Source organism: Molothrus ater, chromosome 7 (genome assembly GCF_012460135.2).
Source record: "Molothrus ater isolate BHLD 08-10-18 breed brown headed cowbird chromosome 7, BPBGC_Mater_1.1, whole genome shotgun sequence".
Taxonomy (NCBI): domain Eukaryota; kingdom Metazoa; phylum Chordata; class Aves; order Passeriformes; family Icteridae; genus Molothrus; species Molothrus ater.
The window spans coordinates 37,924,096-37,951,056 of record NC_050484.2 but is presented as its reverse complement, the minus strand read 5'-3'; the positions used below and the strand labels follow the sequence as shown (position 1 = coordinate 37,951,056).

The 26,961-nt window shown below is 45.1% G+C and overlaps 1 protein-coding gene across 4 annotated transcripts in view; it reads left to right on the top strand.

The window, feature by feature from the left end:
- The window catches only part of CCDC148 (coiled-coil domain containing 148), a 48,839-nt gene that overhangs the window by 6,986 nt on the left and 14,892 nt on the right, over positions 1–26,961 (top strand). The window contains exons 2-11 of one of the 4 annotated variants that reach the window (XM_036387044.1): positions 1,231–1,332; positions 4,067–4,147; positions 5,771–5,892; positions 9,908–10,011; positions 10,575–10,657; positions 10,818–10,981; positions 11,240–11,335; positions 11,427–11,608; positions 18,202–18,340; positions 20,352–20,558. In XM_036387044.1, coding sequence (XP_036242937.1) covers positions 4,093–4,147; positions 5,771–5,892; positions 9,908–10,011; positions 10,575–10,657; positions 10,818–10,981; positions 11,240–11,335; positions 11,427–11,608; positions 18,202–18,340; positions 20,352–20,558 — 1,152 coding nt within the window. In that variant the 5' untranslated portion in view covers positions 1,231–1,332; positions 4,067–4,092. The remainder of the gene's footprint in view (positions 1–1,230; positions 1,333–4,066; positions 4,148–5,770; positions 5,893–9,907; positions 10,012–10,574; positions 10,658–10,817; positions 10,982–11,239; positions 11,336–11,426; positions 11,609–18,201; positions 18,341–20,351; positions 20,559–26,961) is intronic. The other 3 variants (XM_036387043.1, XM_054515474.1, XM_054515475.1) reach the window with 3 other exon arrangements.

The following is a 26,961-nucleotide window of genomic DNA, read 5'->3' as shown; positions in this document are numbered from 1 at the left end:
AAAGCTGGACTTTGTCCAGGTTTGTGCAGGCACATGCCAGGAATTGCCCAAAGGAGCTGGGGCTGCCCCTGGATCCCTGGCAGTGCCCCAGGCCAGGCTGGACCCTGGGGCAGGGGAAGGTGTCCCTGCCATGGCAGGGGTGAAGCTGCAGGAGCTTTAAGATCCAACCCCAAATGTTCTATGATTAACTACTCAGAGCATGCTCTCATTTCACGCTCTTTCATTTAAACCTTGCAATTGCCAGGTGTGCTCACTGCAGCAGGCCAGCTGCGTCTGGTCACTGAAAATGGATTGCGCACGTTTTCTTTGAAACAAAACAACATGAAATGCCAGCTGACTCACTTGATCCAAGGTGACATGGTGACTTCATTTCCTACCCTTTTTGTGTCAACTTACCAACTTCTAAAGCATTTACTTCCTCTTTTTATCTGCTTGTTTTTTCTAAGTGTTCCTAAAGTTTATTTTCTCTTGGATTTTCTAAGAATGGAGGGGAAATAGAGTTCCCTTGTGATGTGCAGATCCTCAGAAAGCAGATGAGCTATTCCCTACCCCTGCAGTGTGACAGAGCAGTCCATGAAGCTGATTGTTTTAAGTGTTACTCAAATTGATCTTCCTAATTTGGATTAAGTTTTACTTAATGAGGAAGTAATGAGATTATCATAGACAAAAAGGACTGTGTCTCTTTTGGGAACATATAATTTCTGAGACTTGACTTTATTTCAAAGAGAGCTATAATTCTTTCTTTAGGGGAATGTAAATTTAAATTACAATCAATGGGATTTTTCTAGAAACTGTTTTGGCACCGAATGATAGAAGTATTATACTGTGTATTTTCTTCCTGTGGAAAGGATTGCCTGCTGCAAGATTAACACATTCTGGATGGGTGCCATTTTCAGATAGTTAGTTCAACTAGAAGAGAAAGGATCTGATTAAGGGATCAAGCTCATTATTTGTTTGTTATTTGTACTCCACACCCTACAATGGGAGTGAATCTTTGCCTCTTTTCCTTAACAATAATTAGGATCAGAGGGTTCAACAACTGCATATTAATATGCTTTTTCTTTAAATGAAAACATGCAGTAACTAAGCGATTAACATTTCCATTAAACTTTAAAATCTTTTAAAAAGCCTTCCACAAAATGTTCAAGACATAGCCAGATATTCAAAAGAGAGCACTGAGAATAAGGGACTTCTGAGTTTGGGGATTTTTCCTGAGTTTGTATTTTCTAGGAACCTCTGCTGTAATGTATAATCCCAGCTGCTGCTGATGCTGCTCTCAGCAAGTCTGGTTCAGCTCTGGCTCTCGGTGGTGTAGCCCCAGCAGGACATCAGGTGAGCCATGGAGAGGAGTGTGGCACCTGCTGTCCCAGGGCTCTGCAGCACTTTAGCTGGGAGGGAAAATGGCACTGGTGACCCAGATCTGCAAAGGTTTATGTATGCAAACAACTTGTTGAATGGAGACAGTGGAGTTAGACTTTTAAAATCACTGGCTGAACTCACTGGGAGCACTCACCTGTGGAACTGGGGCCTGGGCTGGACCTGACTCATCCCCAGGAGCAGTATGTGGCAGGCACCAGGCTTGGCTTCTTCCAGGAATGCTGGCTGACACTGGGGAGTTTAATTTCTATTTAAATGAAAGGAAGGAGAGGCTTGCCTCAATATTGGCTATTTGCATATGTAAGAATAAACATAGGTCACATACCTCAGATACCAGCAAGGGCTCACATTAAGAATGTACTGAAGAGTTAGGTTCAATTGGAGATGAAATCTTTTAAGAGACTACATTTTTATTGCCTAAAAGAGTTCAGTGAATAGTGAAATACTAAATTGTCTAAGGAGCAGAAAAAGAGATTTGATAAACCTTGTGCTTTTTACTGCTGCTAAAAGATTTAGCTGTGGTTGGCTGTAGGCAGAGCTGACCTGGCATTCTTGGGGGACAGATTTCTATGTACAGGGACTTCTGCCTGGTGGCTGGTTGATCTTATGCACTTTTTCTTTTTAAGATGCATCAAGACTCCCAGCCTAGAGCCTGCAATGAAGTTTGAGCAAAGCTTTGAGGCGGGGTATTGGAATTTGGGCTTAAATGGACTTCTGTAGTATCTGAGCGGTTTCTGACTATATCTGCATTAAAGCAGAAATAAATATAGCTAGCAGTATTTTCATCATTTTGATTAGTATGTTTATTGGTTACTGGAGATAAAATGCAGATTATTTATATGGATCTTGTCCTTTTCCAGAACCATCTTAGCATTCACTTTCAGTGTTTTAGTTAGTTCATAATGTTTAATAACAGAAGATAATGCCTGTGAAAGGCTGAGATCAAATACAAACATATGACATCATTGTGGAAGAGAGAAATGGGTTGGCTAGAAGGGATTAAGGATTTGGTTCATCAAATACTGTAGCCCTAAATTTACAGAAAATGGCCAGTAAATTTTTTGCCTCAGTTCTGTTCTCGAGATGTATTCCTGGTTTCTTGTGGAAGGAGGTGAAGCTAAGGTTAATATGTGTGAAGTTTTGCTCAAATACTGACGTTAAATCAGAAACATGTCAGTAGAAAGAAGATATTAACAATTTGCCAAATGAACAAATAAATAACCCAGAGGGGTAGCTCTGCTGCTGCTAATCTTTCTAGTATCCATAGTTATTTTTCAAAAAGGACAGCGTGTCTTGTGTTCGGAGCTTGTCATTTAAAGCTGGCCAGATGGACCCAGATTAGGATGATGGTTCCCCAAATGCGTAGCACAGGAGAGTGACGCTGGTGCGGCAGCTGCACAGGGAACAGTAATAAAAGGTTTTAATAGAGGGAAGTGCCTGTGATGGATCCAATCTTCTTAGAGCTCTTGAGTACTCCCAATTTTCTATCAGTGTTATTTTTGCCTTCATTATATGGTGTAGATGAGGGTCACTGTAGTACTCCCTTCCCAAGTTTATTGGTAGAAGCAGTGCTCAGATGATCAGAAGCCACAAAAAGCAGGCAGAGGAAGGCTGACTGTCTGTAGCAGAGGGCTGGATGCAGAGTGTCAAACAGCTCACAGCAAAGTACACTGTAAACTGTCTCCAGTTGCAGTTTCACGTTTTTATTTGACTGACATTAATAGCTCTCTGTCAGAGTAGTCCCCTTTTCATTTCTTCTGCTGGTCTTCCTTCCCACCTTCCTGTTGCATTGTGCCATCCTTGGAATTTGTAGGAATAAACCAGTTCATCTCACTAGAACAGTGAGGAAATAACTCCACAAATGAACAAATTTTGCTGCTCTACTATTTGCTGTATTGCTGCTTGCTGTGGGACCAGGCAAATGTCAAAGGTACGACAAAGAGATGGAATTTTGTGTGTATGAAATTTGGGCACAGTATGGCTGGGTTTGAGGGAGGGGGTTCATGGGCCTTTCCTTTCTGGTGGGACTCAGCTGTTGGTTCAGCTCAGCTGAAACACCTCAGGTGGATCTATTGCCTTTATTTCAATGCCAGACCTGGGGTGACACCAATGCAGGCTTAATTGAAAGGAAGGGGTCTGACACATACAAGAGATTTTTTACTGTGTTGTGTAACTTAGTGCATCTGACACATCCCATTTGACCCATGATAATGTGGATGTTTGATAGATGCTGCTCACCAAGAGCTGAGGCACTGCTGCCCAAACAACTGCCCTGGTTTCACAGGTGTTACTACAGAGGGGTTAAAGGGACCTGGGCAGTCTCCAAAATAGGAAAGACTGATCTTTTCAGGCTTAATTTCTATAAAGCAAAGAACACCTCAAAACCTGATCTGACATTTGGATTGAGGGACTCGTATTTTGAAAAGCATAAAGCAAAGAATAGATGAGCTATGTCACAGCATTACAAATTCATCAAGGAAATAGTATTTTCTTTTCCTGGCTACTTAATGGTATGAGACACATGAAATACCTCCTAAAATGAAAGATAGATAAACTGGAGGAATTTCTGTCTAATTACATTTTTAGTGAGATGTACCTCTTCTCAAAAAACAATAGATATTTTTGAAAGTGTTTTTAGATTGCATCCACAATGTTGGTATTCTCAAAACCTATGTTTGTTTCTCAACAGGTATAAAAAATACATAAAAAATAAAAATGGATGAACTGGGCCATGGAGCATTGTTTTTAGATCATAGGAATAGTGGTGGAGGTATGTATGCTATCATGTTTAAGTTTAATTGTTTTCTTGACTCTTTATGAAACCCTCTGCAATCAATAGCTTCATGTAGGAGCTGTTATAGCACCCTGGTTATGGTCTGAGTTTGAAGGGACCTTAAAGCCCATTTCATCCCACCCTGCCGTGGCAGGGACACCTTCCCCTGCCCCAGGTGCTCCCAGCCCCAGGGTCCAGCCTGGCCTGGGGCACTGCCAGGGATCCAGGGGCAGCCCCAGCTGCTCTGGGCACCTGTGCCAGGGCTGCCCACCCTGCCAGGAGCAATTCCTGCTTTAGTCCCTGTCTGTACCCACCCTCCTTTCAGGCTGCACCTGTTGTCCCTCAGGCTGTCACCTACAGATCCTGGTGAGGAGCCTTTCTGTTTCCCATAGAAGCCCCCTTGACATACCAAGAGGCTGCAATAAAGTTTCCCTGGAGTCTTCTCTAGGCAGACATCCCCACCTCTCTGAGCCTGTCTTCACAGGAGAAATGTTCCAGCCCGTTTCCTCGGTCTCTGGGCCAGGTTCTGTCCCCCTGTGCCCGGGTCCTGGGGCTGAGAGTTGGTCTCTGCAGGTCCAGGTGCAGAGCAGAGGGGCAGAGCACCTTCCCTGGCACCATTCATAAAATGAATTAATAACTAAATTCCACACTGCCTCTCCTGCAGGCCAGGCCCAGGCTGGCTTGCTGGGCTCCTTGCCAGTTCATGCCCAGTTTTTTTGCCCACAGGATCCCCAAGTTGCTCTCCCCAGGGCTACTCCATCCATTCGGTGCCCAGTCTCTGTCTGTCCCAGGGCAGGGGAACTTGGAAAAACCCTTCCCCATGAGGCATCATCTGGAGAGGTGCTGTCAGCTTCGTGTAGGCATGCAGCAAATGAAAATCCTGGGGGAGGCCTGAAGGAGGACCGTGGGATGGCTCTGCAGGATTTATTTTACCTTTTACCCCTCTGCAAAGCCACATGCCAGGCACAGCACTTGCAGCCACAGAGCTTAGCAGGGAATGTGAAACACAAGGGCCAATTTTACTACTAAGGAAAACTAAAGCAGAGGTTGTGAGGAAATGCCCATCCCTGATCCCTGTAAGCCTCCTGGCTTATGTAGAATGACTGAGTATCTGTGCACGAGGGCTTCACAGTGCCGGGGCAAAAGTTCAGGTAGTTCATCTGCAATTGTAATTGTACCTCAATTTTATACCTTCCAGAAAAAAAACTACTCCTGTTGCTCAACCCATAGGTTGCAAAAAACATTGGGGCAGTTTTCCAATCAGTGCAAGAAGGATGCATTTATTGAAACTTAGGTATATCTGTATTAGAAGTTATTACAATGCCTGTAAATGCAGTTTAAAATGAATTCATAACTAAATTCACATGTAAACTAAAAACTTGTCAAATTAACTTTTTGTAAACAGACAACTGGTTACTGTTTCTTATATAATTTTGATGTTAGTATATTAGTTTGTTTGTTTCAAATTGTCATTCACCAACTAACAATATTGGTATGAAAACTTCTAGTGTTGAAAACATTGGTTCTGATTTCTACCTATAGAGCTTTCATTTTATGCCTTGCACTTAAATTATTTCTCGAGAAATTGAAATGTCCTTGTGTGTTTTATATGATAACTAGACAATTTGATGGTTCCTGCCAGAAATGCTCTTTGCAGCCAGAAGTACAAACCTGTTGACTACGAACATCTGTATGAACTTGCTGCAGAGGCAAAAATGGCCTCTGCACAAATTCAGTTAAAGGTATGATTTTTGTTTTATTTGTAATGTGAATGCTTTTGAAATTCAGTGACCATATTTATTTCAGCCAGAGGGGGTCAAATATGAAAGTTTATCATAGCTGTACTGGGATTTGGATGTGTTTATGTCAATGTGGGGACTTTGTTCAGACCAGGGATGCAAAGTATGTGTGGATTCTACTTCCTCAAAAGACAGGAAAAATTTGTGTTTTACTGCCTTGAGGAAATTCACCCAAACTCATTACATAATCCTGGGGGCAATGAAGAATTTGTGTGATTAAATGAGACGGGAAGGCTGATCCAGAAAAAAAAGCCAAACAAAAAGATATGAAGTGAGGATTTCCAAAACTCAAGTGGAGGTAGATCTTAAAAAGAAGATTAAAAATGTTTAATCACCATAAAATGTAAATGTGGAGCAGACAGAAAGGTATAAATTAGTGCAGAACATTTCAAGGGGTAAAGACAAGAGGAGCCTTATTTAATGCTAGAGAAGGGTGAATGAGAGAGAGGAAAAAAGTATAAAATTATTATTATTATTATTATTATTATTATTATTATTATTATTATTATTATTATTATTATTATTATTATTATTATTATTATTATTATTATTATTATTATTATTATTATTATTTTGCTTCTTTAGTGCACATAGATATTATATATCAACAATTCTGGCAGATATTGGTCATGGATTGGCAATACCAAATTCTACTGAATTCATTCAAGCTTTATGTTTTCATCTTTCTTTTGTTTTATCACCTTCTCAAGTGTTTTCCAACTGAGTAGGTAGTAAAATATGTATGGTGGAAACTCCAGAGAGACGAGTATGTGTTCCACCTACTACTTTTTGTTGCTGATTCAAGCCATTCAGATTTTCAAGAGCTGGGTTCTTCTTCCTTTGAGGTAGAACCAAAGAAACAAATGGTAAATCAGCTGCTGACTGCTTAAGAAATAAAAAGACAGCCCATCAGGGAAAAAAGGTAATATTGCAGCAGTTATACATAAATGGCAATGCTGTTGCTATAAAATAATTTTAAGAGCATGTTGAACTTTACATATAAAGGTACTTCAACTTTTGTTTCACTTAGTTTTAGAATTGGTTTGCAGATGTAACTATTTTCAAATTGCTTTAAATACAGTATTCTGTTTGCTTAACTTTATGATTTTATATAAGAGTTTTCATATTGTAACAAGAGAAAGAAGTAACAGTAATATGTTTCATGAAATAGAGGAAACTATAAGTAACTTTTAGAGTGTGAAAATATGTAAGCAATAAAAGCAAGACGTTATCTTTGATGCAGAAGTATTGTAACACAGTGATTGAAAGCATGGAATTGAGTGTTCAAGCTGCAGCACAGCCCAGTGCACTCCTGTGACACCTCGTGTCCCAGGCACGGGCACACAGCGTCCCCTCTGCAGCTGCTCACCAGGAACAGCCCCGAGGCAGGTGTGGTGCCAGGCAGAAGCATCAGCCCCTTCCAGCGGGGCTCTTCCCATGTGCCTGTCCAGGAGCCAGGGGAACTCGCCCACAGGCTCTGGACTCAGCTTATCTGAGCGGGGTTTGTGTCTGGAGCAGGATTTCAGCTTTGTTGGTGGCTGGCTGAGGAACTGTGATTGCAGAGTTTTCAAGCCCTTCCTTGTCCATGTGAGTCCTGCAAAGAGCAACTCCACACCTTTTCCTGGGGCAGGACAGGGGACACGCAGGGGGACACGTCTGTGGGTGTGGGACACGTCTGTGTCTCTGGGTGTGGGATGGCAGGAGAGGGGACATGCAGGGGGACACGTCTGTGGGTGTGGGACACGTCTGTGTCTCTGGTATGCGATGGCAGGAGCGGGGACATGCTGGGGCACACTCTGTGTCTCTGGTATGCGATGGCAGGAGCGGGGACACACAGGGGCACACATCTGTGTCTCTGGTATGCGATGGCAGGAGAGGGGACACGCAGGGGGACACGTCTGTGGGTGTGGGACACGTCTGTGTCTCTGGGAGTGGGATGGCAGGACTGGGGACACGTCTGTGGGTGTGGGACACGTCTGTGTCTCTGGGTGTGGGATGGCAGGAGAGGGGACACGCAGAGGGACATGTCTGTGTCTCTGGTATGCGATGGCAGGACTGGGGAGATGCTGGGGCACACGTCTGTGTCTCTGGTATGCGATGGCAGGAGAGGGGACACGCAGGGGGACACGTCTGTGGGTGTGGGACACGTCTGTGTCTCTGGTATGCGATGGCAGGACTGGGGACACACAGGGGGACACGTCTGTGGGTGTGGGACACGTCTGTGTCTCTGGGTGTGGGATGGCAGGACTGGGGACACGCAGGGGGACACGTCTGTGGGTGTGGGACACATCTGTGTCTCTGGTATGCGATGGCAGGAGCGGGGACACACAGGGGGACACGTCTGTGTCTCTGGGTGTGGGATGGCAGGACTGGGGACACGTCTGTGGGTGTGGGACACGTCTGTGTCTCTGGGTGTGGGATGGCAGGAGAGGGGACACGCAGAGGGACATGTCTGTGTCTCTGGTATGCGATGGCAGGACTGGGGAGATGCTGGGGCACACGTCTGTGTCTCTGGTATGCGATGGCAGGACTGGGGACACGCAGGGGGACACGTCTGTGTCTCTGGTATGCGATGGCAGGACTGGGGACACACAGGGGCACACATCTGTGTCTCTGGTATGCGATGGCAGGAGCGGGGACACACAGGGGGACACGTCTGTGTCTCTGGTATGCGATGGCAGGACTGGGGACACACAGGGGGACACGTCTGTGTCTCTGGTATGCGATGGCAGGACTGGGGACACACAGGGGCACACTCTGTGTCTCTGGTATGCGATGGCAGGAGCGGGGACATGCTGGGGCACACTCTGTGTCTCTGGTATGCGATGGCAGGACAGGGGACATGCTGGGGCACACGTCTGTGTCTCTGGTATGCGATGGCAGGAGCGGGGACATGCTGGGGCACACTCTGTGTCCCTGGGTGTGTTTGCTCAGTGCTCTGGTGCGTGTGGACACACAGGGGCCCTGGTGGCTTTGTGCAGCTTTGCCCTGGGCAGGAAAGCTGCAGGTTGTTTCCAGCTGATCCAAGTGGAGTCCCAGCAGTTCTGACCTGAAACATCATTCCTTTGCTGAACTGGATGTGGAGTGAGATCTTTGTTCATTTCTCCCTGTTATGAATGAACGCAAGTCTTGCCCGTGTATTTTTCTTGCTGTCGTTTTGCCACAGGACAATGAATCTGTGTGAGGGGGGAGCAGGGCAGGGGAAAAGGGTCAGTGCAGGAGCTGTGGGAGCTGCTGGGGTGCAGCTCTGGGGGAGAGGGACAGCAAGGGAGCAGCAAGGAAAGTGGGAAGGAGCTTTGCCCTCAGCATGCACCGAGAGCCAGAGACACTCATGGCAGCAGGAGGGTCGGAGGAAACCACTTCTCTCAGGCTTCTGAGCCTTTCTCCATCATTGTTGGCTGGCCAGAGTCAGCTGGTTCCACTTCAGCAGCCTTCCCCTGCCAGGCTGTCCTCTGGTTTAAGCAGGAACTCCATCTGTTTCAAAAGCAGGTATTCCTATTTTATCCAAAGTGTGAAGCGAGGTTTTTGTGGAGTCCTCAGGTTGAGAGCCTCTCTAATTGGATAGATTTTGTAAAAAACTTCTTTTTTAGTAATAGATTTTTGAAATTCTTTTTCTAGACATATTTTCATCTTTCATCTTCCCACCTGTAAGAAAGTATGTTTTTTGTTCTTGTGCTTATCCTTCCTCATCTTTACTTCCAGAGACATAGGGATGGGATAGGAAAGAAGAAAATGGACTGATTTTTTTTTTTCACTTTCTCCTCTCATTAATTGTGATTTGAAATGCAACACACTTATTTAATGAAAATTGGTTACATTTGACCCCATTGTTCTTTAGAAAAACACAGTTTATAAAAAGCTATTAGGTTCATCATTCTGTATTTAAAAGCTTCCATGTGAAGGCATTTGATAAAGCTGTTGAATATGTTCAAAACACAACCTTTAATTTTCCCTGCAGATTAAAAAAGCAGAGCAAGTTTCAAAAATCAGCAAAGAGCAAATGCTGCTGAAACAGCATCGTCAGGTGTGGTGGCAAGAGTACAAAAGACTGAGTGAGAGCAGGTAAGGGCTGAGGAATCTGAATGAGTGATTACTAAAAAGATGAGCAGACAGAGTTTTTGGGCTGGCATAATTGATTCAAGGGACTCTGAGAAAAAAAGACTATAATACCTGATCTGAGGGTGTTTTTGTGTGGGGAATGGAGGTTTGTGATCCACGTGGAGAGGGGTCTGTGACATGAAGAGCTCACCTGAGGGCAGGGAGAACAGGTGATGTCGCTCTCAGAGCTGTGCAGTTGATCTGCAGCGTCTGAAGCCCGTGTCTTTGTACGAGTATCAAAAGTTTCCAGGTGCTTTTTAGTTCCTTTAGAGGCTGTCTCTAGGCTGCGTGTTGAGGTCACACAACAGGGGACATGAACAGTGCTCTTGTCCACTACCCTGTGTACTCAACAACAGCTTTTGTGGCTTCTTTACCATCTTTGTTTCCAAGGCCTTCATTTCATACCTTCCCAGGCAAAGAATCTCCTTTTTAATGTAATTATTGGGGTATTTGAGGCTCATCATTCTTGCAAATGTAATGAATAAGAAATTAGGTCTTTCTGCAAAATGCATGTTCATTTCCTTCAGGCAAAAAGCAGAAGAAGAAATGAAGACTTTTCTTGATGAAGAAAGCCATAAGAGCAACTTTTTTTTTGATTTGAGGGAATTGGGTAAGAATTTTTTATTAATTTCTTAATTTCTTTTTTGTAGTCAACATTATCTTGATCATTTGTTTGGGGTTTTTAATCCCTTCCTTGAAAGGTTTAGATTTACATAGCACGTGCTGTGTAACATGTTCTGTGTGTTTGAGAAAGCTTTATGTTCATACAGAGCAGAAATTGTCCAAGGAGTGGGACACTTATCAAACAAACGCTTTAGTTCCTGTCTGGCAGCTAAAGGAGGATTTGAAACTCAAGCTGTCTCAAGTGCAGCGTCACCTCTCAAAAGAATCTTGTCAGAAACCCAAGATCAATTCAGCTGAGGTGTTACAGCAGGTTGGAGTTTTAACTTTATTTTTACAATTTGCTATCACCATATTTTTAGCATTTTCATTTATTTTTTTGTTAAACTTTGAGACTATAACTCACATGCAGAGTGCGCCATTAACCCCCCTTCTTATCATGGTGTAAATCTGCTCGCCAAAGTCTGTAAAGCCATAGCTGTGTAGGGCTGGAAATCTGACTCTGTTTCTAAATAGGAGTTTTCATATTGTAGCAAGAGAAAGAGTAACAGTAACATGTTTCATGAAATAGATCAAATTTTTGAAGAATCAACAGAAGGCAGTTTTGGAAGGTCTCATCCTTGAAAGTCAGGCTTTGGAAAGAGAGCTCGAAGAGTACAAAGAAAATGTAAGCTTTTCCTTTTAAGTTCAAGTAGAAGTTGATTGAGGGGGTAAATACGATGCAGAGCAGTGCCCTGAGCAGCATTTCTTCATTGCAGGCATTGGAGCACTCTTCTGAAGAGAAAAATGGGCTATTCCTTGAAGTTCCTCCCGAGCTGGTGTCTCTGGAGTGCCCCTTCCCTGACCTGCAGGCCTTGATGATGGAGCAGTACCAGGAGCTCGCCGGGGGCTACGGGACCAAGCTCCAGGAGGTGGATCAGCAGCTGGAGGCTCTGTCCAGGTACTGCCACACCTGTGTGGGTCTGTGCAGGGATGAGCTGTGTGCCTGGGGTGTGCTCTGGGGAGGCTCTGTGCAGGGATGGGATGAGCTGTGTGCTCTGGGTGCTGTGGAGGGGCTCTGTGCAGGGATGGGGTGAGCTGTGTGCCTGGGGTGTGCTCTGGGTGCTCTGGGGAGGCTCTGTGCAGGGATGGGATGAGCTGTGTGCCTGGGGTGTGCTCTGGGTGCTCTGGGGAGGCTCTGTGCAGGGATGGGATGAGCTGTGTGCCTGGGGTGTGCTGTGGATGCTGTGGAGGGGCTCTGTGCAGGGATGGGGTGAGCTGTGTGCCTGCGGTGTGCTCTGGGGAGGCTCTGTGCAAGCAGGGCTGAGCTGTGTGCCTGGGGTGTGCTGTGGGGAGGCTCTGTGCAGGGATGGGATGAGCTGTGTACCTGGGGTGTGCTCTGGGGAGATGTGTGCAAGCAGGGCTGAGCTGTGTGCCTGGGGTGTGCTCTGGGGAGGCTCTGTGCAGGGATGGGATGAGCTGTGTGCCTGGGGTGTGCTCTGGGTGCTCTGGGGAGGCTCTGTGCAGGGATGGGGTGAGCTGTGTGCCTGGGGTGTGCTCTGGGTGCTCTGGGGAGGCTCTGTGCAGGGATGGGATGAGCTGTGTGCCTGGGGTGTGCTCTGGGTGCTCTGGGGAGGCTCTGTGCAGGGATGGGATGAGCTGTGTGCCTGGGGTGTGCTCTGGGTGCTCTGGGGAGGCTCTGTGCAGGGATGGGATGAGCTGTGTGCCTGGGGTGTGCTCTGGGTGCTCTGGGGAGGCTCTGTGCAGGGATGGGGTGAGCTGTGTGCCTGGGGTGTGCTCTGGGTGCTCTGGGTGCTGTGGGTGGCTGTGTGAGCCACACTCGTGTGGCTCTGCTCTGTGCAAGCAGGGGAGGCACTGCCCGGCCCTGGGCTCGGGCAGTCGGTGCTCTCACAGCTGCAGTGAGGGCAGTCCTTGCAAGAGTTATCAGCTGAAATAACAAGCAATGTGTTTGGTGGATTAAGGAACCAACAATCTGGTGTGCATCAAATGTCCTTTGCATATGCTCTTGCAGGAATGGAAATTGCTCCTTCTCTATGGTAATTACACTAGCAAGATTATGACAGAGAAGTACAGTCTTTTTCCAAGACACACCTCCAGTGCTTTTATCTATCAAGCAGGTAAAAAGGTCCAATCTCATCACAAATTTTGGATCACTACAATAATTGTCATCACAAAGAAATGTAAAAGATGTATATTGCTCTGATTCAGATAACCAAAAGGAGGAGAGATTTTTCTGTAAATGAAAATGTTTATTGAAAGAGCAGTATACATAATGATCTAGAAATGTAATAAACCTGTGTATTAATAATATAAAGCCTAGCCTTTCTGCTGAGGCTGTCTAGAGGCCAGGAGGTCCTGAGCTGCAGACTTTGCATGGCCTTTGTTTTTGCCATCCCTGATATTCCTTTGGATGGCTTCAGGTTGCCAAAAGACTAAGCAGGGGTTGGCCAATGGAATGGTGTGAAGCCTGGGCAGGAGAAACCGGGGAGAACAGGAAGCTCCCTGAATTTCTTTGGTAAAACAATCACACGTTGCTTCCAAATCGGATTTCTGTGTACACATACAGTGCAGTGTTTGTTCTGTCCCTGCTGCTGAATGAGTCTGATGTGCTGAAACAGGCTGAAGACGCTGGCTGCCATAGAAAGGGATGTTATGATCTACTTATCCTTTGTACAGATTGTACAAATATTCTGTGTGTTCTTCTTGTGGTACCTGAAACATAGATTTTATTACTGGAGCATCCTAGCAGTTAGAACATGATACTTATTGAAAATTGTTTTGATTTATGGAGCCACAAATGGCAAATTTAAGCAGTTATTTTGCTGCTCTCTCTGATATTTTGTTATAGTTTCTCTTACAGAAGTTTTAACAACCTCAATGAGAAATTCTGTGGCAAATGCTAAATCAGTAAATATATATGAAGTCTTCCTAGCAGTTTTAATCAAAGCTGCATCAAAGTTTATGATCAACACAATTTTGGTGAAAATTCATAAATTAAAATCCTTGACTCACACCACATGTGTGCTACTGAACAATAGACAGATGTGGTTATAGACAACAAAATTTCTGAAAATGGTTGAAAAATCTGCGGTAGTATTTTCAGTGATCATAGGCCAGGTGTGAGTTTAGGTCTGGAGCTAGCTAATTTTGCACCAATAATTAAATAATATTGGGACTTAAAGATAAAATGCCATAAAATTCCATATTGCAATGGAAAGAAAATCAGTGGTAGCCTGAACCCATGTGCAGTGGCACTTGGAAGGAAGGAGGGTGTGATCTCTAGATGAGAAAAGCGCAGTGGATGGAGCTGGGGGACATGCTGGTGAGAGGCTGCAGGGACACAGACCCGGTTTGGGCCAGTCCTGAGAAATGCAAATGGAGAGAATCATAAATGAACCACCAGCAATTGTCTCAGGCTTTCGCTTTAAAACTAGACCTTGGGGACTTTTGTTTGCCTTCTGGTCTCCACATTTTTAATGTATTGCTCATTTATGTTCAAGTGATTTCATCCACAAAAGGATTTAAAATGAGTTTTCAATTTTAAAAAAAGGAAGACTTTGTTCTTATAGCATTACTTGCTTCCAAGGTATGGGTTTGTAAAACTCAACTCACTTCTTACATTTATATTGGCTAATTTGCATGGAGATATCCTATGAGTTTGCAAAGATGCAGCCTTGTGATTGAAGCATTCCATAATTCATCATGCTAACTGTGATCCAACTGGCACAGATAATGCTGCCAGAGATGGAGTGACAGGCCCTCGACCTTGGTGTGCATCCCCTGTGCTCTCCCGGTTAACAAAGCCTTAACAAAACCTTAACAAAGCCTTTGCAGTTCCTGTAACTGCTCTGTACCCAGAGAGACCACACACATCCTCCTGCAATACATTCTTTTCTTATTTTTGTGATTTGAGAAGTTGCTCAGTAGCACATGATTCTCTGATAACACAATAGCTTGGTCACTTCAGCTGGGTCACTTGGCCACTCCACTTCCTCTGTCTTATGTTGATTGTACAGTAAAGAAACCTTCAGTTAATACTACTCTGGCATTGCACATCCCATTTTTTTGACACTTCAGACTATTTGGAAAATGTACCTAAAGTGTTCAAAACAGCAGTTTTAGAATAAGATAATGTTCTGGTCTGGTCTATTCTGTGTGATTTTCATTCACACTAGAATGCACATCGCAGTAGTCATTGCTTTTAGAAATGGAAGAGCTTGGGTTTGTTTTCAAGCCTTATACAGGATTACAATATTTTATAATCTAATTTAATTTTTTTATGTTGCTGAAACACAAATTTTTGTGCTTGGGAAATACCCAGGTCGTGAGCTATCCCACAAATTGTGGGCTTGGACTGATGCATGTTAGAATGATTCTCTAAGCACTGTTATATTTTTTCCACAATTTCCAAGGGTGTCTGAATTATTTAAATGACTGAAGGATGAATGGAGCATTGCAGACTCAGCGCTGATCCTGTGCAGCATCCTTTCAAAGGAATGGGAGGGCAGGACAGCGTGGAGCAGATTCAGGGTGGATTCCTGTTCCAGGCCCCTGCCGGGCTGGTTGTGCTGCAATGGGCAGTGCAATGGTGACAGCAGGGCCTGGGCTTCTCACCTGGTGGCACTGTGTGTGTGTGGTGGCATTGTGGCACTCTGTCACGGTGGCACTGTGGCCCTCTGTCAGGGTGGCACTGTGTGTGGCACGGTGGCGCTGTGTGTGTCAGGGTGGCACAGTGGCATTGTGTCTGTGTGGCCTTGTGGCACTCTTGTCAGGGTGGCCCTGTGTGTGTGTGTCACGGTGACACTGTCATGGTGGCACTGTGTGGTGGCTTTGTGGCACTCTGTCACAGTGGCACTGTGGGTGGCATGGTGGCATTGTGGCCCTCTGTCTGTGTGGCATTGTGGCCCTCTGTCAGGGTGGCACTGTGTGTGTGTGTCACGGTGACACTGTCATGGTGGCACTGTGTGGTGGCTTTGTGGCCCTCTGTCACGGTGGCCCTGTGTGTGTCTGTCACGGCGACACTGTCATGGTGGCATTGTGTGGCGGCTTTGTGGCACTCTGTCACGGTGGCACAGTGGCACTCTGTGGTGTCACGGTGGCCCTGTGTGTGTGTGTGTTATGGTGGCACTGTCAAGGTGGCACTGTGTGGTGGCTTTGTGGCACTGTGTGGTGGCTTTGTGGCACTCTGTCACGGTGGCACAGTGGCACTCTGTGGGGCCACGGTGGCCCTGTGTGTGTGTGTGTGTGTGTGTTATGGTGGCACTGTCAAGGTGGCACTGTGTGGTGTCAGGGTGGCACTGTGTGGTGTCATGGTGGCACTGTGTGGTGGCTTTGTGGCACTCTGTCACGGTGGCACAGTGGCACTCTGTGGTGTCACGGTGGCCCTGTGTGTGTGTGTGTTATGGTGGCACTGTGTGGTGTCATGGTGGCACTGTGTGGCGGCTTTGTGGCACTCTGTCATGGTGGCACAGGGGCACTCTGTGGTGTCACGGTGGCCCTGTGTGTGCCCGCCGATGGCCCCGGTGCAGGTCCCCGGTGCAGCAGCGAGGGATCTGCGGGATTGCAGCGGGGAGAGGGAGCTTCCCCTGGAGCTGTTTGTATCCCTTGGAGTGTGTAAAGCCAGGGATTAGTGCTGGGTAAATCTGTTCCAAAGGAAGCAGCTGCCTCGGGGCTGTGCGGGTGAGACAATTGCTGTGTTTCAGCTCTGAAACAAAATAGAGATTGTGCTGTGCGCTGGTACAGTGCTGCATACAAGAAAACCAAGCTCTACATTTAAAATTTGGGTCAGGCATTCAGCCTGGCAAATGTTTGTCAATATCTTGACAGTGCAGAAACTTGATAATACCTTAAATATTCATGTCAAATGTGTTGGCACTTTTCAGAGTTGTTTTAGATGAGATATTCCTTTCTGGAATTTTACAGAAGTGTAAGTGAGGTGACATCTCAGATTCACTCAGCAGGATATGTTGAAATTCTCCATGTGTTTGGTAGCTATGAATGTGCTGGGCTGGGTCATGCTGTTTTGGGTTTTTTGGTTGGCTGGTTTTTTTTTCACTATTTTTCTATGAGCAGCTGACAGAATCTCAGCACAGCTGACAAATTTTGGCACAGCTGACAAACCAAGGCATTGGCAGTCAGTTTGTCCCTACTTACAATAAACTACTTGTAGCTCTCTCTCCAGCTGATTGCTCCCCAAAGGATCTCCCACAAAAACTTCTCCTTGTTCTGAGCAGTGCAGAGGTTCGTGGTTAGCTGGCCATTAGAATCTATATAGAATATAAATGAGCAGGATATAAATGAGGAGGAGCTGCCCGGGGGCTGGGGCTGCTCCCTGCTCTCGAGTGATCCCTGACCAGGGGTATCTCACCCTGCCCCACTCCTCCTCTCTGCAGGCAGATCTCTGTTTGTTCACCAACCCACATGGTCAGAAATATCCAAAGTAAAACGTTACAAAGCAGAATCTCAGCTCTTAGAACTGTCTGCCTACTGTCACTGAAGTGGCGTGTTCAGGTGTCACCTCATACTGAGGTGTGTCAGGACTCACAGAGGAGGATTACTGATTTATTTAATGGTAGATCATGGACTCTAGCTTCATGTTAATTATGTGTGAGGTTTCTCACAAAAATCCCCTTTTTGAAGCACCTGTTCTTTCTGCCTGCATAAGGATAAGGCTGTTCCAACCCCTCACTGGATGCAGTGCTATGGAATACTGAGACAGGGCTGCTGGCCTGGGGAGTCCAGGAGCTGCAGCAGCTGGAGGCAGCAGGAATTTGGGGGGTGGGTAGAGTCTCATGATTGCCTTCTTTTAATTATCCCTGGGCTCTTAGTCACTTCTGAAACCAGGTCACTGGGCTAGAGAGACCTCTTGGTCTGACTCAGTGTTGCTGCTGGGATGTTAATGCTGACAATGACAGCCTGACATTAATCCGTTCAGGGCCAAGAGTTCAGATTGAGGCTAAAAATCTGCATCCCAGCCTGTGGTATTCTTTCAGATGGATGTTACTTCTTCCTGCTCTCATTTTCTGAGACAGAGGCATGCAAGCTGATTACTATAGATCCTACTCTAAAAATGGTGACTCCTATGCCTTGCTGATGAATTTATGGCTGTTAGGAGATTGGTGAACTAGATCCTCACTTAGCTGTGTGCAAGGATTGTCACTTCATTCATTCCTTTTTGATCATTTATTTAGTGCTCAGTGGTGGAGTCTGATCATCTTGTTCTTTTTACACTGTATTTTCCCTGTGGGGTCACTGATTATCCAATTATGTGGCACATTTGAGAAACACAGTGACATTCCCCAGTAAAAAGCCAGATTAGAAACAGAGCAATTCACTGAAATGATGACACTGTGTCATATCAGCAAAGCAATGTATGTTTGCTTTATTTCATTAATCTGATGTTGTCACCTCTAACCCGGCTCCAGTTTACAGCACCGGGACTGTGAGTCCACTCGAGGCTGGGCTGTCCAGAACCAAACTCCTCCTTTTCAGTGGTTAATTTAGACTGGGATGGATTGTTTTGTATTCCTATAGGAACAGTGACTGGAAGGAAGAAGATCAGTGGGTTTTCCAGACTGTTATCAATCAGTACCCAAGCGATCTTCAGAGGAGGAGGACTTTGTACCTGGATATGCTGCAGAGGTATCTTCCCCACAAATCCAGGCAGGAGCTGGTCAGTGCTGGTTTACCTATTCATTCAAATATACAAATTCTTAAATTATGTTGTGAACGGTTGTATTAAAGAATGTATGTTTATTACATTTTTTTCATTTTAAAATTTCTTAATGATAAATCTTATTGTGCACAGTAAAGAAGAAACATCCCTGGTTTTAAAATGCAGGAATTTTTAAACCTGTAATCTCTTCAAAACAGCTCCTGGGCAGATTTTTTAGTTCCACATAGTCTTACAGCCAAACTCACAAAAATAATTTGTTAGCATTGTTTCTGCCGTACAGTTTTATAGCTGTGTTATGCCACTCTGCTTCTCTTGGTGTTTTTATTTTTTGTGAGGATGTACAGCCTTGTTGCACTGTCTTGGAATAGTTATTTTAATTGTTCTGTGGCACATATATATCAGGAAGAGTAGAAAGTTATCTCCCACTCTAAGGGAGAGGCTATTTTTGTATACATAATGCTTTCAAATTGATTGCTGATTCCTCTTGCACTCCACAGTGAATAAGCACATAGCAGCTAATTGAGAAACCCATTTTGAGGCCAGAACACTTCAGGATGTCATAAGGAAAGTAGGAGGCTTTTCTTATCTCTGTCTGTATTTTTAGACCATCTACCTCCCTGTGTTTGAGGAATGTCTAGTGCAAAGGAATGACAGTGAAGTGATACTGCTAATTAGCCAGAGTTTGACTAAAAATAAAGTTCTTGTGGATTTCAGAAATTTTGCCCTGGACTGAATAGGGCTGAATAGTCATGTGCTTTGGACAATGCAGGTATGTTGTAAGCACAGACACCATTAAAGGGTCTCCCTACACCTTGGAAGGTTCATCTAAAATTTAAAAACGTACTTCTTCATTGAGCTGATGTGTCTTGGTGTGTGCATTAGCATGATGACTATGGAAATGTTAAACCACTGCTCTTGGAGCGTGTTTGTGTCACAGTGGAACAGCAGCCTAGAGCCTTCCTCACCTCCTTCCCCCGCGCAGAGCGGTCGGGGTCAGGCACTCAGGGCTGATCCCAGAGCAGATCCTGGCGGAGCTCTGTGTTTGGAGGAGCAGACTCCAGCCCCTGCCTTGCTCAGGAGTGCCTTGGCTTCAGGAGCCTGCGAGTCTGGGGCAGCAGCCCTGGCAGTGGGAGCTGCTGAGGCAGAGTGCTGTGGTTTGGCCGTGGGGAAGCTCGAGGTGCAGCTTCAGCCAGCCAGGAGCTGATAGGAATATCTGTGAGTGAGTCAGCATCCCCTGCTCCCTGCCAGAGGCCTGGAATTAGCATCTGGAATGGTCCCCTAGACACCTGAGAGCAGCCAGCCATCTCTAGAATCTCATTCATCCCTATATATTTTGGGGATATAAGACAGGTTCAAGACTCTGATGCCTCATTCTATGCAGCCTTACTTGATACTGCTTCCATCAAGACCTTGAATATCCTCATGAACCTTGCTGAATTAGGCCAAAGCAAGTGGATTTTGGATTAAACACTCCCTGTTTTTGCTAGATGATGACACTGGTGGTGGCACTGTGCTGCTTGGCCAACTAAGATTTTATTTCCAAATTTCCTGCTAGGAAAGAAATGAAGCTGATTCCCCACTGTACTGCTTTTGTACAATTGCTGTTATTGGTGTCCTGTTTCTCTGCAGATCAGAATTTGCTAGGAAAAGCCTCATCTTGCTGGAAGTGCTCAATATCTCTGGAGATATATGGAAGGACCTGCTTATATATGATGTCCTTGAGGGCAGGGAGGGACTGTTGCATTTCATTTACTCCCATGCAGGAGAGCAGCTGAACAGAGAGCAGTGGGGCAGGAGGGTGCTGTGGTGCTGGAGGGTGTCACTGCCCAGGGCACCGGGACACGGTGACATCCCTGGCACAGTGCCCTGGGCCTGCGCTGCGGATCCCGTGGGGATACTGGGGATACAAGACCTAAATCAGTTACAGCCACGTTTGCAAAAACGGCTAGAATTATAATTTTATTAGCAAAGAGTTTTCAAGCCTTTCTGAAATGCCCTCCTCTTTCAGGTTGCTCACGAGAAGGCTCGGGATCATTACCACTGCGTCAGGAGCCAGCGCAGAGCCTTGCTGTCAGCCTGGGCCCAGCTTAGGAAAGCCTTTGTCCTTAGGGCAGGGGCTGCTGCTGCTGAAGCTGCTGCTGCTCATGAGGCAGAGGTGGTGCTGGCTGATTCCAGGCAAAAGCAACTGGAGATCTGTGCTGATCTGAAAGCAAAGGTACGTTTGGTAATAAATCCATCACCAAATCTGTACCTAACAGATGCATTCAAAATGAAGTTTTTTACATTAGCACAAATCTCTTTTCAGGTAAATAATGGATATCTGTCCTTCTGGGTTTTCTTTTAAGAATGCTTTTTAAGACATGAAACAATGGATCCCATAACTTGTTTGACCTTGTTATAGAAGGTTCACAATATTCTGATTTACTGTGGTAAGAGGTGAAAAAATATAAAAATACCTGTGTAGTTTTGGTAAGTGAATAGAGTAAAGTGGGAGGAGGCTGGACACAAGAGGAAGATGTTGTGATATTTATGCCTAAGGTGTTTGTAGGAGGAATCCCATTTCTGGGCATGAGGCATGTTAAGATTTGTTTAAACTGCTCTCTGTGATTTTTGACTTGCACAGAAATGAACATCTGAGAGCATGCATGATGTGTTATTCTCACTTTACCAATATTCTCTCTGCTGTGCCCTCACTTTTCAGTGAAATACTAAACACTTGATTCAGGTTTCCTACGAGAAGGAAAGCATGGTAAAACCTGTTCTGTGAGGTGGGATTTTGATGTTGACGTTAGTTTTTAGTTAGCAATAACACAAAAGCCCTTCTGTCTTGTGTTCTGGAGCTGTCTGGCGTAGGAAGGTTTGAATCTAAACACTTTAGGGTTAGAAACTGTCTGGGCATGACTAAGTGGGGAGTACCCTGCTCTGACTCCTGTGTCAGCCTTGCCTTGAGCCAGGGGCAGGAAGGAGTGGTTCTCTGGAGCTGAGGGGATGTTTGGTGATTTTTTACCTAGGCCTTCCTCTCTGGAATGCCTGTGTGTCTCTTACCTGCACAACCAGAGATGGAAGAGCCAATTATTCCAGAACTGTGAATTTGAGCCTTTTTTTCCTTTGTTTCTTTTACTTTCCACACAAGAAGTAACAAGCTGGTTTTGGAGTACTTTGTTGTCTCCATGTAAGATTCTCACAGGTGCACTGACATTGTCTGAAAGATTTTTGGATTCTGACCTCCTGTTTCCAGGGACTGTTTGAAACTTAAACCTATTAGGCCTACACTTTTCAAGGGTGATTTCAAAGGAATCTTCGTTAAAATGTTGAACATTTGAACAAAACCAACTCACCTGTTTCCCAGAAAAGAGGAATGAAAAAGGAACATTTCTTTCATTAAAGGAGGATATTATTGTGACCTTGTTTTGATCAGCTCCACAACTGAAAGGGCTGCAGGGCGGAAGCTGAGCTTGGGCACAGAGCTCACTCATTTTCAGAGAAATGATTCTCCATGTATCCATGGGGTCAGTTTTGGTTTGATGGGGATATGCATTTGAAAACTCATAGTTTGCCCAGTTGTAGTTCATTTTACAGACTTGTCTTTCTACACTTCTGAACTTTACAACTACAGAGTGCTGGACATGGAAAGCAGCTGCTGGCAGGTAAAAGGGAACTCAGTCCAGTACCAATTCACGCAGGTAAAACCCATCCTGAAAGAGATCCATAAGGTGGGTAAAAAGTGAGTCCTATCTCCGAGTGAAAGAGTGTGGAACTGGAAATCAGGGATTAGGGCTGTTCTTCCACCTTTTCTTTTTGACTATTGATTGACTTAACACTTTGCACTTTGGGAAGTTTCACGTCAGGAAACCTTCCTTGTCTCCCCTGGCTGGGGGCAGTGCAGCTGCTGTAATGATTTACCTGTGTGCAAACCCTGGGCGTGCTCGGGAGGAGGCTGTATGGGACAGGGACAGGGACAGGGACCTCCTCCAGTACAGCAGCAGCTTGCAGAGAGCCACAGCTTTTCTGCTGAGCCCATCTGTGAAAGGAAGTGATGGCACACACACGGAAAGGGATGTAGTATCTGACAGGCTGTGCACTGGTTTAGTTACTGCAATAACCACACAATACCACCCAGCTGTTGTACAGTTCTCTTCCTCTGGCAACAACAAACCAAAGGGGCAGCAGACTGACTAAAGAGTACATGATTTAAAGCTGTTTTAAATGCACTAGAAGCACCTATGCCACTGGTGAGACTCTAGACAGGGAGGGATAATTAAAAAATAAAGCAGCAGAGAAGTTAAATTAATATTTATAGCAGTTTTTACTTGGGGAAAGGACTTTCAAATTTTTCTTCCATGTTCCATCTCACAGAAGATCAATGTGCGTCCTTAACAGAAATCATAGTCCCTAAGGAGGAAGTTTGGAACAACTGAAGAAGTTCAGGTGAAATAAATCACAAGGGCCATATGGTAGCCCTCTGAAGGAAATAAAATGTGAAATGGACAATGCTGGGGAGGTTACACTGTACATTGTTAAAGAGTAAGTGTGCCTAGTACACTTCTTTGTTTTTCATGGGAAAACAAACCCTGAGGGGTCACACTCTGAGTGATCAAGAGTCACTCTGATCTGGTGTGCTTTGAGCTGCGGGAATCTGATCCCCCAGGGTTCTGGAGCAGACACTGTGTAAAACAAATTTGATCTCTGTAAAATTACTTTTCCTAAACAACACAGAGAAGCAAATTTTTCCACGTTGCAAGGCAGGTGAGGCACGAAGTGAGGAGTGATCTTTTCAGAGGATTAGGAGGTGCTGCCTCACAGCTGGGGTTTGAAGTACTTGCTGTATTACACCACAAATTCAGTTGAGGTGTCTGCATGCATTCCAACCATTATTTTTCTATTGAATCTATGTTAAAATATTTGTAATCTGGTAGTTTCCATCTTCATAGGAAATTATTTTAAAAGAAGACTAGAGGGAAGACCTACAGCAGCAGACCTTAGGGTAGTTGGATCGCCTGTGTGTGCTGTTTAGGGGGGGCTTTTTCTTCCTCAGCACAAAGCTGTGTGCCTGCTTGCCTTTAAATCTTTTCCTTGTTTTGTGCTCCAGGATTAATCCCCATTCCAATGCTAAAATCTCTTGCAACACATTGTGAAGTTGGGGAGAGCAGCTCTTGTATTTCTTATCCTGGCAGAAACTAAGATAAATTAATTTCAAAAAGAAAAGCATTAGGTGGAATTAACAGGGGTATTGCAAATTGTATAAAACATCTTGCAGATTGCTTTCCTTCTCCTTTCCTGTATTGTAAGAAAGGATGTGACAGTAAACTTAGGAAAAAAAAATCATCCCTATTCAGCATGTAGTCAAGTCACTGGTTTAAATGCTGTGACTATCAGAGATGAACATTGAAGTATTACAACTGAATGTTAAAAAAAATCCACAGAGGTATCAGATCCAATGCTTTGACTATAATCTGATCATTTTGAAGGAATTCTTTTTAAAGAATAAATATTTGAATAGTTAGGCACTTAAAAGAATGATTTTCTTTTTCAGAAGTTTTGTCTATTCACCCCTGAGTTGACCCATTCATTTGTTGGACATAAAAAATACAAGGAAGTTATAATAACCTAAATTTTAAATATAGCTACTCATGTTTGTGGTGAACTGAAGAGCTGTAGGATGCTACAGTATTTCTCCAAAATGTATGTGAGCAAGTGTCTAAGACTCTAACACTCAAAGATGAGCCAGCTCTGACTCAGTAATAAGTTTTCAATCCAGACCTAATAAACCTGGATTTAATAGTCTGAGGTCAGCACAGCACTGACCCAATTGTGTCTTTTGGGTCAGACCAAGCTCGTGCACAGTACATGTGAAGCACTTGCAGAGGCTGTCTCTGCACATTTGCCTTGCTTGCCCTTCCACCAGTCTTTCCCCCCTGTTTTCCTGTACCTGTGTGCCATCACATGATGTTGTTATTCCTGATCTGTCTCCTGTTAATCTCCTCCCACTGTGTTTCTGATGTTTGCCTGTGGCTGCCCTGGGCAGGACTGGGTGCCCACAGAGCCCTGTGCTCCTGGGAAGCTGCTGAGGGCAGTTTGCAAAGCTCCAAGTGTGTTCCTTTGGATTCCTCCAAGGACGCGGTCGCAGCTTCGTGCCTGATCCCCTGGGCTTGAATTGAGGCTTTTGGGAGCAGGGGCTGCAGGGTCCTGCATGGGAGGAGACCACGGACTGATGTGAGAGCTCTGAGATCCATTGGAAGAACCCAACCTACAGCAGCCCAGAACCTCGGCTGCTCAGAGGAGCACGCAGGGCCTCAGCCTGGACATAACCCGCTCAGCTCGCTGTGTGCTGGTGAGGTCTGGGCTATGTTTGAGACAAGCATTTCTCTCTCAAATCTAGCTGGAATTGTCCAGTGACACCTAAAGTTGCTTGGGGATGGATAACTAGACAAGCAGACAGCTCTTGCCCACAGTGTTTTCTTAGAATGATCTTCATCAGTGAGCAAAGTGGCACCTCAGGCAAGCAAAGCTGCACCAAAATTTTGCAGTTGTAAAGGATCAAAGGAGCTCTCATCCATATGAGAACTCAATGGGTCTGGAACTATATCTAAAGGAAGCAATTTAAATAAGTAGTTGTAAATACAAATGCAGCCTACTTAAGGTTATGCATGTGTGAATATTTAAGCCTGTATAATATTTAGACATGTTAATAAAATGTTGACATTCCCATTGTCAAGAACAGGAAGATGTTCCCAATAATGCTGGATGAGGAAAGAGAGGAACTACAAGGACAAGCTGTGAGAAATAAACTGCTCACACACTGCCTTGAGCAAAGCTGATGTGACGTCCCCAGGGAATTGGCACTGCTCCTGTTCTTGATCCCAAGTTTTACCAGTCCTGATCCCAGCCCTTGTGACCAGTTTCCTCACTGAAATTGGTACCTGGTGTTCCTCCTCAGGTTGTGAGTGAGGGCTGTGCTCAAGTGCTTTTCTTTCATATCCCTTTTTCAGATTTAAACATTTACATAACTAAAGACAATATTCTGTTAATGATCAAAACAGTTACTTTTAACCCTTTTCTGGTATTTATTTTTTTAGCCTCTTAGAGGTAGCCTGTGGAGCACAAGGATCGTCAAAAATCTATTAGGGATGTGAACCTCCATTGTTTTTCTAACCACAGCCAGAATGACATTATCTTCTGAGATTAGCAAACTTGTAAATGTATTATTTCTTAATTATCCTACTGCCAAATGCTCTAATGCTGCTCTAATTCTTCTCATAGGTCTTGTGTAGGCCAGGCAGATGCAGAAATTGTTAGCTTTTACCATTTATTTTTTGTCATTCAAGACCCTGTGGAGTCGGGCTGTGGTTCCAGGTGCTGTTCAGAGGTTTTCAGGGTTGAAGAATCCTCAGTTTAGGGAGAAAGGGGCAGATTTTTAGAGCTGAAAGTTACTGGAGCCTTCAGAGCCCAGCTGTTAATACCACACGAGTTTGTTGTTGACGATGTGGATGTCTGTACCTGCTGATGCCAGAGCTTCCCCTCTACTGGGTGGTGTCAGGGCTCTGTCCAGTAACACAAAACACGAGATCTCTGCCAGGACAGGAGAGCTGGGCTGTGCTCCCAGGGACAGGGAGCACCCCTCTCTCTGCTGAGCAGGGTGGAGACAGCCCCTCCATGGGCAGCAGGGCTCTGCATTTACTGCTCGGGGTTTGCAATGCTGGGAGTGTAATGGAGCCCAGAGCTGTAGGCATTGAACCACAGAGCACAGACAGCAGCACATCTCTGGGCCTCTGCCATCAGCATCTCAATGCAACGTGAACAGCAGTGGCTCTTGCTAGGTTGGGGATATCTCGTGTGGAGCCCCTGTGCAAATCTGAACTTGTCCCACCTCCTTCTGCAGCCCCTGACATATTGGCGTTTTAAAAGCTTTGTGGCAGTTCAGGAGGTTACTGGCACCTGAGGAAAGAAAAATGATATGTACCATGCTTTTAAAAAAGCACTCTCTGAATTTAAAAAAAGATGGCTTTTTCATATTGTTGGGATGAACTCCCCCTGCCCTGTAATATTTCAGACTCCAGGGAACTGTTCTTAATATACACTTTAATTTTTTCCCTTTTATAAACTCTAGTATTCACACCCTGAGGCACCCATCTCATTAGCTTTCCATTTAGGAATACACGCATACATTTCCTATTCTTATTGTATTTCCAGAAATAACACTGTTAATATTTTATATTTCAGCGTGTGGTGGCTTTGAATAGTGCACGTCTCTTTTTATTATTATCAGTTAATACAATTACACATCAGTAGCAGGTGTCCCATACATCCCAGTTTCCTTGGCAATGTCAGCTTTGTTGGGACACTATTTGCTTGTGGCTTCTAAAGCCTTGGCAAGCAAGTCCTGCCTGGAGGTGTGAAACCCGTGGGGTGCACAGAGCCCCACCCAGGGCTGGGGGGCTGCGTGTGCCCGGCTGCTGGGGCTGCTGCTCCCTGGCATCAGCTGCAAGTGCCCCCCGATTCCCTGTTTGCCATGGCTGCACACACCCTGTGTGTGTGTGTGCCCGGCTGCTGGGGCTCCTGCTCCCTGGTATGTGCTGCCAGTAGCCCAGTGCCCCCCGATTCCCTGTTTGCCATGCCTG